General features: G+C 39.5%; 1 protein-coding gene across 4 annotated transcripts in view; it reads right to left on the bottom strand.

Moving 5' to 3' along the window:
* Positions 1 to 14,461: 14,461 nt before the first annotated feature.
* Rnf145 (ring finger protein 145) overlaps positions 14,462 to 20,296 on the bottom strand; it is a 38,862-nt gene continuing 33,027 nt past the window's right edge. For all 4 annotated transcript variants that reach the window (XM_071612009.1, XM_027938590.3, XM_027938591.2 and 1 more), the window contains 3 exons: positions 19,562 to 19,709; positions 18,260 to 18,616; positions 14,462 to 16,057 (listed from right to left, as the gene is read on the bottom strand). In XM_071612009.1, the coding sequence (XP_071468110.1) occupies positions 15,692 to 16,057; positions 18,260 to 18,616; positions 19,562 to 19,709 (871 nt within the window). In that variant the 3' untranslated portion in view covers positions 14,462 to 15,691. The remainder of the gene's footprint in view (positions 16,058 to 18,259; positions 18,617 to 19,561; positions 19,710 to 20,296) is intronic.

The following is a 20,296-nucleotide window of genomic DNA, read 5'->3' as shown; positions in this document are numbered from 1 at the left end:
AGCATGAGAAAAACAGAGCAGGTCACAGGCCCAGGCCTTTGGCAGATACTACTATCTAGTTCAAATTTAATTATACTCTACTGTTTTTATTGTATTTATTTTTGTGGTTACCTTCTATTTATGGCAAGTGAAGTGGTTTCCATTTGTGATCGGCCTACAACATTTTTTCTTTATTTACATTTTTGAAAACTGAGTCAACTTAAAAACAAAGATAGATAGAGAGTAGTGGGTCCAATGTGGTTGGGCAAGAATCTTGTAAGGAGCACAGAAATAATTTAAGAAAACATCAGCTTAAAGTCACAGATGGCCTGGACAAGAAGAGATGGGAGCAGATAATTCAAACCCCCACATTTTATATACTGGAAAACAAAGCCCAGAGACAGGGCAGGGATCCTCTCGTTTCACAGTTTGGAATGGCAGAGACAGGTTAAGATTAAGTCTGCTGCCCTCTCCTCCATTTCTTTTGCCATTATTTGGTTTTAGGCTTCTCAGAAGCTTTATCTGTTGGAATTGACTCAACGTGCCCACTCTTCCAGTCAAAATGAGGAAGCAGGCCACAAAGGAATTTATAAAACTTTGCAACTTGCGGGACCGCAGTGACATCTAGTGGTAATGTTTGAGAATGCAACTGCTTATGCAATCCTTGATTTAATCAGGCTTGGGATGAAAATGGGAACATTATTTTGTGAACTATCCTCAGTTTGGGTTTGCCTACTTCCTGGTGATTAGATATAGTTTTAATAGGAATAGCATGTAAGTGAAGTGGTTCCTATCAAGAGGAACATGATGGTTTGTCAAGTCATTAGTGATGTTAACTTCAATTACTTGTTTACCGGGGTACCCACTGGGTTTATTCCTTGTTACTATTGTTCCCCCCCTTTTTTTTGGTGGGGGTTAGGGGTACCAAGGATTGAATCCAGGGATGTTTAACCACTGAGTCATGTCCACAGCCCTTTTTTATGTTTTGTTTAGAGATAGGATCTTGCTAAGTTGCTGAGGCTGGTTTTGAACTCAAGATCCTCCTGCCTCAGCTTCCCAAGCAGCTGGGATTACAGCCATACATCACCATACCAGGATATTGTTCTCTTTCTAAGTGATACAGGATTTGTAAGGCAATATTTTGAGATTATATAATTTCTTTCCTTTTCAAGCTTTCATTTACTAGTTTCAGTCTCCATTGATAATTCTAGCCTGAGTCAATTATTATTATAATAGCTGCAAAAGAATAATTTTCTAATTCTGTATTCTTTTCTACATTTTTATTAATTAGCATTTTAATGAAAGAGAAGGGCTCCCTAGTGTTTGTTTGTAATTACAATCTCATGGATTCTTACATAATCTATGAATCCAATATTCACACATCTACTCAGGTATGGATCTTATCATAGATGCATTAGATACAGATTACATATTCATGTACATACTAAAGATTGTATATAAATCTTTGCATAATCTATAATCTATTGCTAATGTATTTTTTGACCTTCAAAAATATGTCATGAAAGTCAAAAACGCTTGAGGAATTGTTCAAGATTAAGGAGATCAAAGAGATAGGGCAGCTCTCTATAATACGTAATTCTGAATTCGAGTCTGTACTTAAGTGAGGCATCAACCTGCTACAGCTACGGAAGTATCTTTATGTTAGTTGGGCGTGGTGGCACTTGCCTGTAATCCCAGTGACTCAGGAAGGTTAAGCAGGAGGATTATAAATTAGAGGCCAGCCTAGGCAATTTAGGCCCTGTCTCAAAATAAAAAGAGCGGGAGATGTTGCTAGGTGGTAAATTGGCCTTGGGTTCAATCCCAGAACTGCAAAAGAAAAAAAGAGAAACAAAGAAAGAGGTAGGGGAAAGAAAGTATCTTTAAATTAGGAAACACTGAACCAGTTCAGGGTAAAGGGACATTATGTCTGCCCCTTTTTTCTAAGTGGTTCAAAACTCTGTGTATGTGTATATGTGTGTGTATGTGTGTGTGTGTGTGTGTGTGTGTGTGTGTCTGAAGAGAAGGCACACATGGCACACCATTAACAATGGCTGGATATGGCGAAGAGCGCATACAGGTTTAACAGCTTTTCTGTAAGTTTGAAATCACATAAATTACATAAAAAGAAAAATTAGAAAATAAGATTTTCAGGAATTTTAAACTGCCTTATTTGCTAGAAACAAACAAAAGCAAAATACACTTGTACCTAGAGACTTAAGAATTTCAGAATTTTAGCAACTTGATTTCTTTACATTGCTGCATTAAGTCTGAGATAAAGTGCTGCTCTTTCCATTAGGGAATTATCTTGCTAGTCAAAGGAATCTATTATAAATTATTAGTTTAAATTCCCCAGATGTCTGTAGAATTCCTCAAAGGCACACACATTTGTATAAAAGCTCACACAGTTAATGTTATCAGGTATGGAAGACTCCACACACTCGGTCCTATCTTTGAACCCAACCAACCAACCAACCAGCTGCCATCACCCTAAATCCATTTTTCCTATTGTCCCAGATGTGGAACATTTGTAAAAATGTAAATATATAATATAATGATATTAATTGATATAATATATATAACCTCTAGATTATTGTTTCCAGCCTATTTTTAATGCACCTGCACCAATTCATTGAAATATTTGCAGAATTGACAACTGGGGACTTGATGGGTTTAGCTGGACAAGGGAAGCTGGCTATGGATCCCTCCCCCCAGTTGCTCTAAAATATATTCCTCCCCATCTTAAAAGGAAAAGCAAATACAGTATTGGTAAGGATACAGTTGGGAGAGTGATTTATTGGATATGGGGTAGAGGAAGCTGATGCAAAAGGAATGAATTGTCACCAGCAAAAAGCTAATTGACAGGTGATTTATGTGGCATCCCTGAAGTTGCTCTCCCTTGCAGTGAGTCCAGTGTATCAATAGGCACATTGCTGCCTGTGCCTTTAAAAAGAAAAGAAACCAGACAGAGCCCAGGAGCAGATGTGGGGCGGCTAGCATGCCACCATCCCAGACATGACATTAGTGCTGCTCAGACCACAGGACTGTGACTCCAAGTCTCTTCTCTGACCTCCAGGAGGCTGCCCTGCCTAATACCACCCCACTTCATGAGAGCAAGAACTCTCTGTCCTCTATTTCCCATGTTCCTTGATTTCTATTCCAGGGGGCAAGGCCTTATATAAGGGAAAAATAAAAATTAAAAACTATCTCAGGCTTTGGAATTAAATAGTCATGGCTAAGAACTGGAACTGGAGCTTCCTGGCTGTGTGGTCTTTGGGGTCGGTTTATTTAACTACTGTGAATTTTGGTTCCCTTGCCTGCAGACTTGGACCTATTTTGAGTGACTCTTCTCTACCTGGCATAGTAAGAGGCTGTGCAGCCAGCACTGTGGGTCATGCATGAACTCTGATCCTTGGAGCATCCTCATCTCAGCCTCTTGAGTGGTCTCTATCTTCCACTCTTTTACTCCTTCCAATGTATTTTCCACTCAACCACAGCATGAGCTTCTTAAGCGAAAAATCTTCAGCCCAAAGACCAAACTTTCTAACATGGTACCCCAGCCACTTCATGACCTCATGGCTAGTTCCTGAGTAATCCCCTGTCTCCTGTCTCATGATGCTCTCTCCTACCTGCTTTCCTCATAGGCTATACCTTCAAAGTCTTGTCCTGCAGACTTTTCTGCAACCATGGAATGCTCTGTTTGGAAATTCCAACATGTGGCTATCAAGTGCCTGAAATGTAACTTATATGATCAAGGAACTGCATTTTTAAATTGTGAAATTTTATTTAAACTAAAATTTGGATAGCCATATGGCTAGTGGCTACCATATTGGATGAGCAGACACACAAAACTTTTTTAGGTTCCAGTCAGTTGTGTTCTTCCTTTTCTCTCTGGTCTTTCCCTTTGCTGTTCCTATTCATGCAGATACCTTTTCTTCATCCTTTATATCTTAGCCTACATGTTTTCATATATGCTATATGTTTTTCATAAGTAGGATAGAATATAATAGAGTGGGATAAGATAGGATGCATATAAGTTCCATCATGACAAACTTTCAACAGATAATTGTTCATTGGTTCAAGTAAGGTTATACTTCAGGATAATAACACATTAACTGTACCCTTTGCATTCTGCCAACAGATTGCAGAGTATTTTTCTTTTTGTCCTCAACTGTTCATTACTCCGTGGTGGAGAGCATCAGTGGATGGTTGCATGTCATAATGCTTCCCATCGATGTATTTTGTTTGGTTTTTACAGCACTTTTTAAAATGGAGTCAACATTTTAAATGAAGAAAACGCATTTTCCTAAATATATGGAGTCCTGAAAACTCTGGGGAAAAAATCAGAACATCTGATCACACTGAACCCTCATTCATTTCTGCTAAGCTCATTTCTGCTAAGCAGTAATCAGCTAGATCCATTCAGTTATGGTAGCCATAACCACATATGGCTACTTAAATTTCAATAAAAGTGTCTCACTAGCCACATTCCAAGTGCTCGATAGATGATGGCTGCCATATTGAACAGGGCTGCTATGGAACACTCCATCACCACAGAGGGTTCTTCTGAGCAGTACTGCCTGCCAGTCTCTCCAATCTCCAGTTAGCTTGCTCTCTTCACCCCTTTACATCATTTAACTGATCCCTGTGGGAAGAATTTGAGAACTTGGTCTACTCCCATGCTTTTGACTGCTTAGTTTTGAAAAATCCGCTAAATCTAATGCATCAGAAAGATACAAAAAGAGAAAGAGCTGGAAATGATCTGAAAAAGAAAATACAAAAGCAGAGATAATAAACCTGGAACGTGATGTGCAAGAGAAATAACTGGCAGGGAGGCAATATTGGCCAATATCTATTGTCAATATCCAGTAATAGATAAGCAAAAGCAACTGGAAAAATGGAATAATTCCTCAGTATGTGACCTGCTGCAGATCGCAGACAACGTAAATAATTAGGTATCCAGATCTGATGCACCTGATGAGCAGAGAGGTCAGACAGAAGTGCATGCTCATTTAAGGGGCAGACTCCCTGAGCTCCTGTTGAATATTTATTACAAAAAGGCCCAAACCTTCTAATTTTCCCAAAGGAGTCAGGAATCCAGATTTATTATTTTTTTAGGTGAAATTTCCCAATTTTTAAAAGTTAGCTCAATTATTTTAAGAAATATTGTCTAAGCAAAACAAGTTAGCTAGTAAGATTATGATCACAGGTGCCAGTTGGCCATTGTGAGCCTGAAGATTGGCAGTGCCATGATGGTCAATTGACTTGCCCGATGCTGAATCGGATCAGGTGTGGAGAATGGAAAGGTCCACTGTAGGGGGAAACAGTGCTACAACCAGGGACACTGATCATAAGGGGACCTATCTGCAGGGTACCATTGTGAGCAGAACAGCAGAGAGTGCTGATTTCTTGGACATGCTGGTTCCCATAATTTGAGGCACACAGGAAACATTTAAGGAACTTTTCAAAATCTTCATGCCCAGGTTTCACTCCACCTCGATGAAATCATAATGCCTGGGGGTGGGACCCCAGAGGATTCCAATGTGCATCGAAATGTAGAACTTACTGTGCTAAGGGCCTCTGAGTCTGCGAGGCTGCCTTCACAGTGTTGATAAAGCTGTCTTTGGGGGCAAGACCACATCCCGTGTGGGCAAGGGAGTGAGTAACTGTAGGAGGGATGGGCTGGCTGCTAAATAAAAGCTATTAAAATAGTATATTAAGAAATGAAGACAGAAAAGCAAGAATGATATATTTTCAAAGCAGGGACGTGACGAATTGAGCAGACAAATTGGGTCTGACACTAACTAAGAAAAAGCCCCGAGCTTGCTTTATTTAGAGTGGTACAGACCAAAGGGAATCAATAGGGATCTCCTTCAGGGGAACAGGATGAGCGTGGAGATCAACAGATTGTTTGTGCTTGGCAGGTTACACCCATCTCTGGCAGCTGTGTTTGAACTTGAAGATGTGAGCTAGGTCAGGGTGCCAGCATGATCTGGGGAATTTCACCCAGGAGTTCCCAGAAGAGGGGTTTCCCTGCCTTAATGGCTCAAATATTGCCCATAGTTCACAATACGGTTTCCAACAGTCAATTTTAAAGATTTGAAGATTTTCCCCTCTTTTGCTGAAAACAATTCTGAGTGACAATCTCTCCTTAGTCATCCCTCCTTAGTCACTTAGGACTTAATGAATGAATAGCGGACTGTGCACACAGTCACAGGGAAACAGAGGTATTGGTGCCCATTTAGGAATCCACGACACTTTCTTGCTCTCATTTAACTGTGAGTCTCCTGAATGGACTATGAGAGCCCTATGAGGCAGGGATGGCTGGCAGTTAGCCTACATCTGGTGCTAGGATTTACCTACAAATTCATGTGGATTCGATGCCATGGAGATATGACGGCAAGCTTGTTGTGGGGAAGAGGATGTGGGGTGAGATACTATTTGAACCAAAGCAGGTGTCCATAGCAAAGAACAGGGTGGGGTTTGATAGAGGTCATCCTGTGGCAGTCAGTGAATAAATGAAACCCACACTGTACCCAGCACAGAGATAATTCCTACCGTGCCTTCTCTACCACCTCCAGTTTTAAGTATAAAAAATAAAAAATTTGAAAAACTCATGTCCAGGAGTCAAGGCACCATAACATAAATGATTAAGTAGTCTCTGAAGCTCAACTGCCTAGGTTTAAATAACAAACCACTGTACTGCTCTGTGCCTCAGTTTCCTCATCTGGATAATGGAGATAGCAATGTCCACCTAAACAGCTGGTTACCGGGAGTTTATGGATTATTATGCATAAAGGGATTAAAGAAGTGTCAGCTATTATGTTCATGGAGGATTTCAGAAAAAAGGGGTGTAGTGATTCTTCTGGAATGTTCATGTCAGATGTTTGGAAAACATAGACTAGCTCAGGGATCAAAGCCTAAGTGGGTGGAGGGAGAAAGAGACTCTACTTTGCTCTCTTTAAATACTAAAAGAATCAGATGACTTGGTGAGAACAACTAGGCACACAATGACCCCTCAGCCCAAGCTGCAGGGCACTTGGTGGAGACCTATGAAGCCCATCATCCTACAATGCGTTTCTTTTTTTTTTTTTTTTTTTGAGAGAATTTTTTAATATTTATTTTCTAGTTTTCAGCGGACACAACATCTTTGTTTGTATGTGGTGCTGAGGATCGAACCCGGGCCGCACGCATGCCAGGCGAGCGCGCTACCGCTTGAGCCACATCCCCAGCCCTACAATGCGTTTCTAATTGCTCTCTCATACTGGGTGCTGAATGCAGCACACTGCACTTGGGCTTATTGAATCCCATCCACCTGAACCTTCAAAGCAGATAGAATCTATATATGCACATACCTGTGACAAAGCAAATTATTCATTTTATTTGCACTGGTGATTTAGGAAATATTTGCCCCATATTACATTAAAAATTCTAGTTCTTATTTCTAAGTAGTTGAAACTGTTTTCCATCCTTTTTAAAAATAGAAAATTATAAAAAGAGTGTATTCTTTGCACCAAGTATGCTTTGGTGGCAGATGTATTTCTTAGGTATTATTGGTTGATTGATACTGGGGATTGAACCTGGGAGAACTTAACCACTGAGCCATATCCCTGAATTTTTTATGTTTTATGTTGAGACTACTTCTTGCTAAGTTGCTGAGGCTGGCTTTGAACTTGTGATCCTCCTGCCCCAGCCTCCTAAGTCACTGGGATTACAGGCGTGTGGTACTCTTAGGTATCATTTCTTCCAGCTATCATTTACTTTTTTTTACTGAAATGTGGAAGAAACAATAAAAACCTAAACTCAAAGCAAATGATAAATAGAAATACCACAGGGGCAGGCTGAAAACTCAAAATATGCATTGAAAGTTTTCATTGTTAAGGTATAAATTAGCTCTGCCAATCAGCCTCCTTCCCTTGTCCGCGTACTTTCTAGCCTTTCAGATATCTCCTGCAGCACCAGCACCAAGATGGAGACCCCCGTCTTGCAAGTTCAATTCCGTTTGTGCTGCACAGTATAGTTAATAATAACAAAAGTATATGTAAGTACCCCCTTAGAATATCCACCCTGCTTCATTTCCTTTTTTGAGGGAGGGGAGGAATTTCAGGGCAATTTAGGGAACACCAGCAGCTTTGGAAAAGATCAAGCTATTTGAAAAAAAAAAGGAAATTTATGTTTATATTTACCCCTCACATGTGCTTTCTAGACTGACTTAATACTTACCTTGAGAAGGAAGCAGTTTTATTTTATCTATTTTGTAATTCTCTAAACCAAGACTGACCTCCTCAGTCTCAGAAGCTTCCATTCTGTTCCTGCAAACAGTGTGATTTCATGGTCTGCACAGGTCTGTGCCTCCGCTAATATGCAGAAAGCATCTTCATAGCAAATGGGGCAAGAAATTTTTTAGCCAACAGCTTCCAACTTCCAACCTTGATAGGTTGTGTCTTGTCTGGCTGTACATTGATTTATTCTGCATTTTTACTTATTTCCTGCTCTTTTTTTCCCCTTTTTACATGATTCACCAAAAGTTTGACCTCAAATTGATCACTTTGATTATTATTGGAACTCAGAAACTATAGCTGTTCCATCTTCTTACCAGAGTTCACATACAACACATACAACACACACACACACACACACACACACACACACACATTTATATTTTTCCATATATCAGCGTAATACATATGGAGGCTTGGGCCTTTCCTGAGAGGACTTGTGGTAACAGAAAGAGCCCTGAGTTAGAATTCAGGAGGTTTGAGCACTATTTGGCTTTTAATTGTGTGGCCTTGGACAAGTTGATAATGTGGCTCTCTTGTCAGATAAGACCACTGATCTGGATCTCTGAAGGCTGGCCTATTTCCAAAATTGTATTGCTCTTTTTTTTTTCCCCCCCTATATGCTTAGGGGGATGGGAGGACTGACAACTGTTTATCTTTCAATATAAATAGCTTTAGGCCTTTTTGGGTGATCAATCAAGCAAATGATTTGTAGACTGAGCCAAACCTGCATTGCATGCTGGCCAGACTGCTGCTTCATCGCAGAGACAGTGCATGTTATAACATTTGCTGAAATCCTTAACCACAAATGTTCCTCAGAGACATACATACCTGTGTATAGGGATCTATGGCCAGTTTCTCATTGGGGCTGGGGCGGGGGGGGGGGCTCTTCTTCCTGCTGAGGAATGTGTAAGCCACCTGAAAACTTAAGTCTAAAATAATTAGTGAAGAACAAAAGACAAAAGTTGAGCCCCTGATAGATCCAGTCCACACAAGAGCTAGAACTAGACAAAGGAAAAATGGCTCCAGAGGTTTAAGGGAGTACATCAAAGGCATGGATAAGGTTTCCAGGGCAGATTCTTGCTTTTCGATATCTTACAGTCAGCAGGTTGATTGGCATCTTGGCAGGTTACACCCATTTCAGGTGCTGTGTGGGACATAGCAGATCAGAATAGAAGTTCACAACGTGTCGGGAGAATCTTACACAGAGGAAATGTCCACAGGAAGTTCCGAGACACCAGACGTTCCTATCCACTAGGCTCATGCCCGGTGGCCCACATGCAGCCTGTAAATGGCTCCTGACACCTGTGTGCATTTCTTCTCGAAGAAAAATATTCCATGAAAGCAGTAGTTCCAACAGTGGTCATTTACAGAGCTCCTGCCCTGTGCTGGGCAGTGAGAATACAGTGGGGAATCAAACCTTAGCTAAATTTAATAGATGGTAGAACATAAAAAAAATGTTTAAAGCTCACTAAAACGACAGGAATATTTGCTCGAGATCAAAGGCTCTCAGATCTCCACAGGATCAGAATCACCTGAAAATGTTGTAGAAAGATAACAGATACTCAGGCTCCAACCCTAGAGAGTCAGAATTCTGGGGTTGAGCCCAAGCATCCATCTCAACATGCTTCCAACACCCAAGAAAGACTGAGAAACTCTGGTCTAGGGCCATGGAACAACTTGGTGATATTGTAACCTGCAAAGTTAAAGCGTAGACCCAAATTGAAAATACAGCGAGACTTCCATGTTTGTTGGCTCCACATCTGTGGATTCAACCAACTAATTGAAAGTATTCAAAAAGAAAAATGGTATCTATATTGAGCCTGGACTGACTTTTTTCTTCTCATTATTTCCTAAACAATACAGTATATTATTTATATTTTATTAAGTAGCATAAGTAATCTAGAGATGATATATAGGAGGTTGTGCATAGGTTATATACCATGAGCTTCTGAAGATCTGGGGATCTGAGGAGTGTCCTGAAACCAGTCCCCTCACAGGTATAGAGTAATGACTGGCTGTTAAAATGAAAGGCTTGGTTACTGTTTTTCTTTTTTTAACTGAATTACTGTAATAAAGAAAAATGAAAATATACAGATTCTGAACTTTCATACATGGACATCAAATTTTTCCATATTACTTCTGGTTTTTAAATCCTACATTTTTCACTTTGATCATTATGAAACATTTGTACTATATGCCTCCTCCTAAGGGATTTGAATGTGATTAAAGGAGATGCAAAACTGCCCTGTGCTCATTCATGGCATCTTCTGTGCAATCAGAAGAGCTTGATGATAACTATCAAGCTTTCTATTGCAGTAGCAGTGGGGAGGGGAGGTGGGTGAATCAGAATCCCAGCCCACCTCAGCCTCTACCAGCTGTCGCTGGCAGGAATGAGTAACCTGTGCAGCCAACCCTTACCTCTTTCACAGTAAGATAGAAAATGAGTTTGCACAATACATGATCTTGCAATTTCCTGATGATGGACAACTAATTCAAATATTTTTTAAAACATCATGTGAAAATGCATCACAGTGCAGGCCAAACAACAAAGCACAGCAAAATTCATCAGATTTCACCTGAAGGTCCTGTTATGGGTTAGAGCCCAAAAGCTCATCTGTTGAAGGCTTAGTCCACAAAGCAGCAGAATTCAGAGGTCAGGCCTCTGGAAGATGACTGGATCGTGAGTGCTCTGACCTCATCAGTGGATTAATCCACTGATGGATTCAAAATGGGATATTGAGAGACAATAGAACCTTTGGGAGGTGGGGCCTCATAGGAGGAAGTAGGGCACTGGTTTTGAAGGCAATTTCTTGTCCCTGACCCTGTCTCCTCACCCTCTCTCTGCTTCCTGAAAATGAGGGGACTGATAAGGAATAATCAAAGGAAGTTTGCAGGCTCCATGCCAGAGAGGTCTTCAGGCCGGCAAGTTCTCATTTGGAAAGTAATCGAATATTTCATCTAGAACTGGCTTGGAATTTCTTCTGCATTCCCAAGAGATTATTTCCAGCTAGTCAGAGCCATCTTTTCTTACCTCCGAACATATAAGACAATAGAAAAGAAAGGAGTTGTTTTTATCTACTGATAACTGAAAGAAAAAGGGCCCAACAGCCAAGATTGACACAAAATAGATTAGGGGGGGAAAAAAAAGAATCACCAACATCGGTGTCAGTAAGGGCAAGGAAAGAGTCTAGGTGTGTAGTGCTGAGCAGATCTGCTGTCTTCCCTGGCAAGAGCCTGTCTTTACTCTGAAACTTGTCCACAGAGTGCAACCAAATGCAAAATCCACTGCAGGAAAGAAAAAAAGGCATTTTATTGAATACTCTTGAGTATTTATGATTTATTTTATTTGAAGCTTCAAGTATTTATGATTACTTTCTAACCAAGTACCTTACAAAATGTAACTCTCTGTTTTAAAGCTGTACCATCTTTATCTCCAAGGTGACAGAAACAGGTGTGCTGTAATGATGAATTACCAAATTGTTTGGATGTATTTGAATTTAGGCAGGAGAGTTTCAAAGAAACATGGAATTGTTGCTGGTGGGGAGGTGCACTTGTAACTGGGGCGGGGGGGGCATCTGCTAGCATCAAATATAAACACAAACTTGGACAAATTCCAAAATAAGATTGGAGTGATTTATAGTCTTCACTAATACTTTATTTTCTAAATAATAAGCAGTGTTTTAAAATTTTTAAAAAATTAAGTATAGATATCAGTTTTCCATTGCTGTGACCAAAATGCCTGAAGACAATAATTTAGAGGAAATAGCTTATTTTGGCTCCCAGCTTCAGAGGTTCAGTCCGTGGTCAGTCAACTTCATTGCTCTGGCCTAAAATGAGGCAGAACATGGCTCCATACAGAACCTACACAGAACATATATATATTTTTTTAAATAATCAAAATCTTATAATAATTACTACTTTACCTTGCCAGAGTTCCAAAACTGGAAAAACAAAATGCAGCATGGAAGTGTAAAATGTATTTAAAAGCCCCCCAACTTGACACATAACTTATTAATGTTTAAATTTCTCTGAAGGTGCTTGTTTCATTATCATAGCCATAGACAAAACCCTTCCTTTCAAACTTGGAAATGACAAGATTTTCTCCTTAATTAACCAATTAAATCCACAACTTGATATACTTCAAGACATTAAAAGCAGAGTACTTCTGATGGGAAGTGCTCATAAGACATTTAAGAAACAGCCAAAACCTACTGAGGGGCTTCAGGGAGGATTTTCAATGTAAGTTTGAAAATCAGACGTCTGGAGACCTATTTTGCAGATGGCATGATTGGGATTATTAGAACAATTGTCGTTGCTATTGTTTGCTGTACTAGGATTGAATCTAGGCCTTGTGCATGCAAAGTGAGCACTCTCTCTACCGACCTACATCTCCAGTCCTTTTTACTTTGATACGGGCTCATTAAGTTGCCCAGGCTGGCCTCAAATTTGTGATCCTCCCACCTCTGCCTCCTGAGTAGCTGGGAACGTTTTATAAACCGAAAGCCAACACAAAGAGGCACTATATTAACTACTGTGAGGGTTTAGATTGCTCAGTACTGAGATAAAAGTTCATTAACGTGATAAACCTTTTATTAAAGTCTGAAGAAAATACTGAGCACAAGTGAAAGTAAGGTGTGCATCATCTAAAAAACAGTAGAAAACATTACATGGTCTGCAAAGGAGGAACTTGATCATTTTCTCAATTTGATCAAGCATAATTAAAGGGAAATTTTCTTTCTCTTGTGTTCTTTTTCTTTCATGCCCTCTTCCTAACTAAAAATGTATGCCATGAGTTGGAAACTATTAAAATATGACTAGAAGAGAATGTTAAATAAGGATGGCATCATACAACTCTATCATGCCAGTGTACCAGAACAAGGAACAAGTCAAGTCAGAAGTTGCCACCTGGTACAGGCTGAACCATCCACAGCTGTATCCCCAAATTTTGAGTAACGTGTAAAATTAAATGTTGCTCCACTGTTCTCTTTTCAGGCATGGAAGACAAACTCTGTACCCTGTTGTGGCCAGAAGCAGTTCCAGGCAAGGGATGGTAAGTAGAAGGGACAATGTCCATGCCTAGGAGACTGTCTTTGTACAGCTTTTGGGTTCTCTCCCATTGATATACCATCAGGAAGGTTCAACAGTGGCCAGGCCACCAGCCTACATCCCTGAACATCTGCACCAGAGTATCCTTGCAACTGGACACAAGTAGTGTACATATCCAATACAAACCTTTGTTGTTTTAAAGCCACTGTAATTTTCAAGGCTTATTTGTTGTTTTTGTTTTTAACTCTAACACCATATAAGTCTCCTGACTGAAGCAAAAGAATGCACAGTTATAAATACATATCCAATAGGCTGCTGAGAGGCTAATCTGACCTGGTATACACAGCAGAGGTCTACTAGTTTTGAGGAGGAAAAACTGTTATAATGCAAAACTGATCCCAAGCCAGTCTCTTCTTGTATTAAAATATTTGAGTACTTTTTCTTATGACTAAATGAAACCCCTATGATCACAAAGACTTAAAACAAAATCTCACACAGGTGTTCATGCTAAATAGCAACCAAGTTCAGTATGTCATAAACAACCTCAACTTTATCTGTCATTTTATTCCATCAAACAGGGCACCAAAATTTCTAATATTTGAACATGCATCTTTCACACAAAAATTGAAAATTGGTTTTCAATCACAGTGCTAGGTGTTCGGTTAGCTTCCTTACCACTAGAGGGAGCCATCTGCTTTATTTTCTGCCTAACGTTGTTCTCCAAAAAGATGGAAAAACTGCCAGCTATACCTGAGGAGAAATTAATTCCAGTCTAGACACTGCTTTTCTAAATGTAATATCGTGCTGGTGCTAGGCTGGCCAGACAGAACCAACTGCAAAGAACTGCAGGCACCTCAAATGACTGATTCAGGAGGTTTGAGCAGGGATCAGAAATATATAATTTAAAAAAATCTTCCCCAGATGTTTCTGATGCAGAGCTGTTTGCTGCCATTAGTATACAAGATATCAATGAACTTGTCTGTCTCCCTCCCTCCCTCCCCCACCCCCCCCCCTCTCTCTCTCTCTCTCTCTCTCTCACACACACACACACACACACACACACACACAGTCCAGCTAGATAAAAATTAGAACCTCCTGGGAACAGAATTTCAATAAAACACTTTACAGCAATAATAAATCCCCAGGACAAAACATGGTTATCTTCAAATTTAAATTTATTAAGACATTCAGCTATGTCTGTCAGTCTACTTCCAAATTTGCTACTAAAAATAAAATAAAGTCACATCCCACATTAGGAATACCGAGTCTGAAAAACACTTTTTGAGCCAAGCCTATTGTATAAATAAATGACTAGTTTCTTTTCATATCAAAATTCCCATAAAAAATTACATTCCCCCCTCCCCAGTTCTACCTGTAGCCATGATGAATGTAAAAATTTAAATATGACACATCCTTGTCAAAGAAAAGGTGCAAAGTCTATTAACAGCTTTAAAAGTGGCATTTGCAGAGTGTGATCATACAGTTAAGTACTCATTCCCAAAGTGCAAATATTGCCATAATTTTAACACTGCTTTAATTCAATTGCAAGAATTAAACATTACACAGGATTGAGAAGTACACTCGGGGCCTTTATCAGTGCCCTAAAGCCCCTCCCACTTTGGCTTCCTTCACTAAAGCGGACTCCAAAGTGTTCATTAGAGTTTCAGTTTACTTCACACAGCCAACAAAGTATACAATATATTAACAAAAGTTCCATATACATCAAAATAATGAAGACTCCATCATGAAGTTCAAGAGTCTCAGGTTACGTGAATGCACCCGCAAGGCCCAACACCCACCCACCCCCTTCCCTAAAGCACATCTGAAGTACGAGCGTGCTTCAATCTTTGAATACAATCAATGCTTCTACATCTTTGATTTAATTGCAGTGCTGTACAAAACTAAATAATCCCCTGACTGAGTTCCAATCAACTGAGGGAAAAGGGGGTGGAGAAAAGGTCACCACTCATACTTCGCAACATGAATGATCCCATCCCTGGGAAACTCCAGTTCCACTTCTGCCTGCTTCTTCCCATGCCGACCTCGTGCTCTTTATCCACTTTTCCTTAGCCCCCTTCAAATACTCAAATCAATTTCATTTAATCCCTCATATTAGGGGCCATTCCTGAAGATGCTGAGGTTGAATTTTCTTGGCAAACCTCTACAAAACATCAATATAGAACATATAAATACATTTTGATTAGCATACATTGCATTCAAGGGGATGAAAACAGGGGTCTCCACTGAGAGTGCTTCCTGGTGTAGATCCTTGGAATGTCAGTTTCCTGCCTGATCATTTCATATATTCACTCCTTAGATCCAAGTACAAAGTTCATCTTGAGCCAACTTCTCCAGAGTACCAAAGCAGAACACCCACTTCCTTTCCTCTAGGTTGACTCGCTGGGACGTGCTTCATCTTTCACACTCTGAGGACACTCTTTGGGGTCAACAGACCCTTCCTGGCTATCTGATCTTCTGGTGATGAGCTCACTACTGTCCCCAGAACCTTCCTGTATCGTGGTTCCTGGAGGATGCTCATGGTCTGCAGGCTCAGTACCTTCCTGAAGCATGACATTTTGCTCAGCTCCAGCATGAGGCTGTGCAGCCAGCTCTGTCCCTGATCCAGGAAGCTGAGGGGAGTTTTTGAGGTGGCAGTGGCAGAGAGGGCAGGTCTCCTGGACATACAGCCATTTCTTAAGACAGCCTGCGTGGAAGAAATGACTGCAAGGCGTGATCACAGCAGATTTCATGTCCTAAAAGAAGGGCCGAAAAGGTAGCTCATAAATGTCTAGCATCCAAACTCTCTGGTGCTACCCACAAGAGTTCTGGCTCCAATATTTTTTTATAACACAAATAGAAAATTTCTAATACAGATCTTAGAAAAAAAGCTTAATTTTATTTTAGTAAAAATGCTATTGCTATCAGAGACCCCCCCTTATAAACATAAGAACTACTGGCTAAGTAATTTTTTAAAAAAGAAAAAAAAACAAACAGAAAAAAAAAAAAAAAGAGGAAGAAACTACCTTCAAAATAGGTGTGCCTAAATATGAAATGCAAGAGTTAAACAACTGTAGCAGTATGATTACTTGAGCCATTGGTATGACACAAGTATAATTATAACCTCAGAAAAATCTGATGAGAACAGGACTTTTACCACAGTTATGCTGCAACACAGCTGAACAGATTACTCCAGGATGAGATTATTTGCAAGGAGAGACAAAAATCAGCCACATAACACCAGAGTATTGGCAAGGAAGTGGCAATTTTATTTGACCCAGTTTTCAAGGTTTGGTCTGTATAAGCCAGTGTTCCTCAACTTGCATTAGAGCCACTTACTATCAACACATTCTAGGGCTGTCCCAGACCCACTGAATCAGGATATTTGAAGATGTGATTCACAAAGCTATAGTTACAATAAGCCTTCCACGAGACTTTTACATACCCACATTTGATAACCAATGGAGTAAGGAGTGGCATACTTTGCATGAATATTCCTTGCATAAGATGTATATGGGGAGGGAAGCCTGAGTACATTGTACAGATATACATTTGGTTAATAAGTATTGATTTTGTTTGAAGTCCCAAAACAAGAAACAATCATCCCAGAAATTCCTTGCCAAGAACACCTGGGAGTCAACTTTTAAGCAGAAAGCCATCCAAAGAAAAGCAGCCAGCCAGGAAGCTAAGCAATTCTACTCTTATTTTCCATATGATATCAGCAGGTAGTTCTAGCACCTCAAAAAAAGTGATGTGACAACAGGAAATACAAAAAGAGGACTCTTGAATCCCCAGATGGAATATTCAGACATTGGCTGCTGAAGCTGATGTGCCCTGAATCTGTTTCTAATGTACTCTGCTCTGAGTGCATGAGGCTACCTGGCACAAAAGAGCTGAAGACCACTTTAACAACAAACAGAACGATGGCAAAGAGACCTGGGGGAAGGGAGCTACATTACTCGGTTCCTTCAAATGCAACCATCACCTGGCACACAATGTTTTGCTAGTATCTAAAGTGTTTTAATCACATTTTTAAAAAGTGGTATAGGTACATTTTACTATAAAAACAATATTCTTATTCTAGATAGTTTTAAGAACACACAAAAACAAAGCCCACCCTACTTTATCAAAGTAGCCCTGGAGAAAGTACATTCCCTGTATATTCTAACACTATTTACAGTTTTATTCCACCAGACACACTGTTAAGAGTGATTTTAAGTGGAGTAGTTTCTGTTGTTGACCATAATTTTTATCCACACTCCAGCATTGGTGACTGGTGACTAAATCTAGGCCTCCCCCTCTTTTTTTTTTTTTAAATTTCCAAGGTGATTTAAATATTTAATTTGTAACTGAAGGCAATCATCAGCTCTCTACAGTGTGTGTGCCAAAGACAGCAGGCAGGTCAGCTTCAGAGGTTCACCAAGGTGACCTCCACCATATCCCCCACCTCCCACAAACACAACTCCCTGATACCTATACCCCACATGTGAGCACAGTCTACACCTGTGGTAAGTCCATGAACACTTCTTCCCCCATATCAGGAATAGTAGAAGGACTGAGTCAGAATCTTGACACACCACTTTTCAGAAGCTGCTGACTCCTGATTGATAGTATACATCTGGTAGTACATATGTGTGTGTGTGTGTGTGTGTGTGTGTGTGTGTATGTTTATTCAGGAGTAAATATAAAATACACCTGACCTGTTTTTCCTTTATTTATGGGTGAGCAATAATGTTGAAAACAACAATAATTAGAACTGGAGGGACTAAATTAAAAGCTTACTTTAAAAAAAAATGGAAATATTTTATCAGATCTTTAATAATTTTAGAAGCACATTTTTTTAAAAACCCAGGATTTAATGCTACCTGGAAACTTAACTTGTACTTGGTTAATGTGGTTGCAGTGCCAAGGTGTATACTGTCTGATCCACCTGAGTGGATGTCTATTGAGTGAGTTACCTGATAACAGATGGCACAAATATCATTGTGTTTCTCAAGCTGCTCTTTTGTAGCAATGGGTAAGGATTTAATCTTATTCACAGCATCCCGGCGGAGAAGAAAGCTCTTCCACCCTAGCTGGGCCCGAAGCCACACGTTATAGTAGGAATGGATGAAGATGATCATGGAGCCCATCACAGTCCACTCTCCAAAGATGGTCTCTGAGACACCATAGGCCACCACACAGAGGGCCACGAGAAACTCCAGCAGGCGGTAAGTGCCATTCACATAGTAGATGACATCATCCATGTTTTCCACTGGCTCTTTTCTGAATTCTTCAACCATAAATAAGACATAAATAAAAAGTGTTCCCAGAACCTGGAAAAAAAATGTATATGAATATTTTTTAAAGCTTTTTCATAGGCTTTAAACATTAACACATTCTTGGTTCTTTTAGGATGCCATACTTAAAATCTAAAGAGGCATATCCAGGGAAAAAATAAATATAATGTATATTTAAAAATAAATATAATGTAAAAAAAATATAAGGAGGCACTGGTGTAATTAAAATGTGCATGAGCTTAATAAACCACCTAGGAGATAACAAAAAACCACACCTTCATACATATCTTTCCTAAAACAATGAATAATCAGTTTTCTCTAACTCATCCAAACCCCATTCTATAGTCATTTCTCATTCTATAGTCATTCCTCTTACTAAAAATCTCAAAAAACCTTAACTTCTATAGGAACAATGAATAAATCTTTACCACCAGTATTACATTCTCTTTTGCTTCTCACTGAGCTAGCAGCAAAGATCCACCTTTAAGTTACAATAGCTTATGATTTCTAGAGCAATACTGTTTGTGTTTGTGTGTCTGTGTATAAACTATATATTGCATCAGTGTGTGTGATATATACGTGTGTCATGTATATTTATATATGTCATGAAACTACAGGTATTTCAAGTATCTAATTCAAAAAATCTACTCCAAACAAGCTCAAAAATAGTTTAATATTTTATGATTATTTATTTCAGATTTCTGTAACAACTCTGTATCATAACATTTTCAAAATGAAAAACTGAAAGGATGAATTATCTTAATAAAAACTACAGCGAGATAGACAGGTCTATCTAGCATTGTTACAAACTACCTTCTAACTCCTATGCTCAAATACCTGTAATGCACTGTAGTAAAGAAAAGTGGGAAGTTACCACAGAATAAGCCATTTAAAGTCACTAATCTTGAAACAGTTTACTTCGTTTTCAGAGAGGAAAAATAAGAAAATCAATTATTATATAGTAATTAATATTAGGCTTACCTGAAGAGAGGTGAGAATACTACTGGAAATGATGATAAGAAGCCAAAAATCCATGTGGAAAAACTGGCAAATCATGTAAGCCATATATGCAGGGAATACCAGTAAAAATAAACAAAGGCTTACAGCACGGAAGTGCTTCCATAAACTCCTGGAGAAAGACAACATTCTTCCTTAGAGTCTGCCACTGGTCACATTTACCAACTGCTTTAGCTTCTTCAGCAATCACAGAACTATGAATGTTATTTTTTAGTTATTCTTGAGTCATTTGCTACATTTTTCTCATAACTTTTCCCTTGTTTTAAAAAGTACTAGTATGTGGATGTTGATTGTATGCTCTTATGACTGTAGGCAATAGTTAGAAGCACAGAACCTAGCTGTTGATTCCTATTTCCCTCCCATAGTCAAGAGGACTGCCTCTCTCATCTCAGACCAAGGATGCTGGCAGCCCTGAGTAATAACACATACACCAACTCAAATTTGCATCCCCAGGCTCTCACAAGCCTCTTAATTTGCTCCTTTCCCCCCCAATTCCTCTGCATTTTATTTTAGAAGAGGCTACCAGCAGGGAGGCTAGTTCAGCATCCTAGGAAGACCAGAGATGGACATGCTGGTTCTTACTGTAGTGGAATTATGGGTTGTTATTTTTTCCTTTCTCTTTTCCAAGCTTTCTATAATATTCTATCAGCTTCATTTTCCAGAGATGACAACTGACCCTACTCATTAAACTATTAAGTG

Source organism: Marmota flaviventris, chromosome 5, assembly GCF_047511675.1.
Source record: "Marmota flaviventris isolate mMarFla1 chromosome 5, mMarFla1.hap1, whole genome shotgun sequence".
In the NCBI taxonomy this organism is placed as follows: domain Eukaryota; kingdom Metazoa; phylum Chordata; class Mammalia; order Rodentia; family Sciuridae; genus Marmota; species Marmota flaviventris.
Note: the sequence above shows the minus strand (reverse complement) of the source record. Positions and strands in the feature narration are given on the sequence as shown.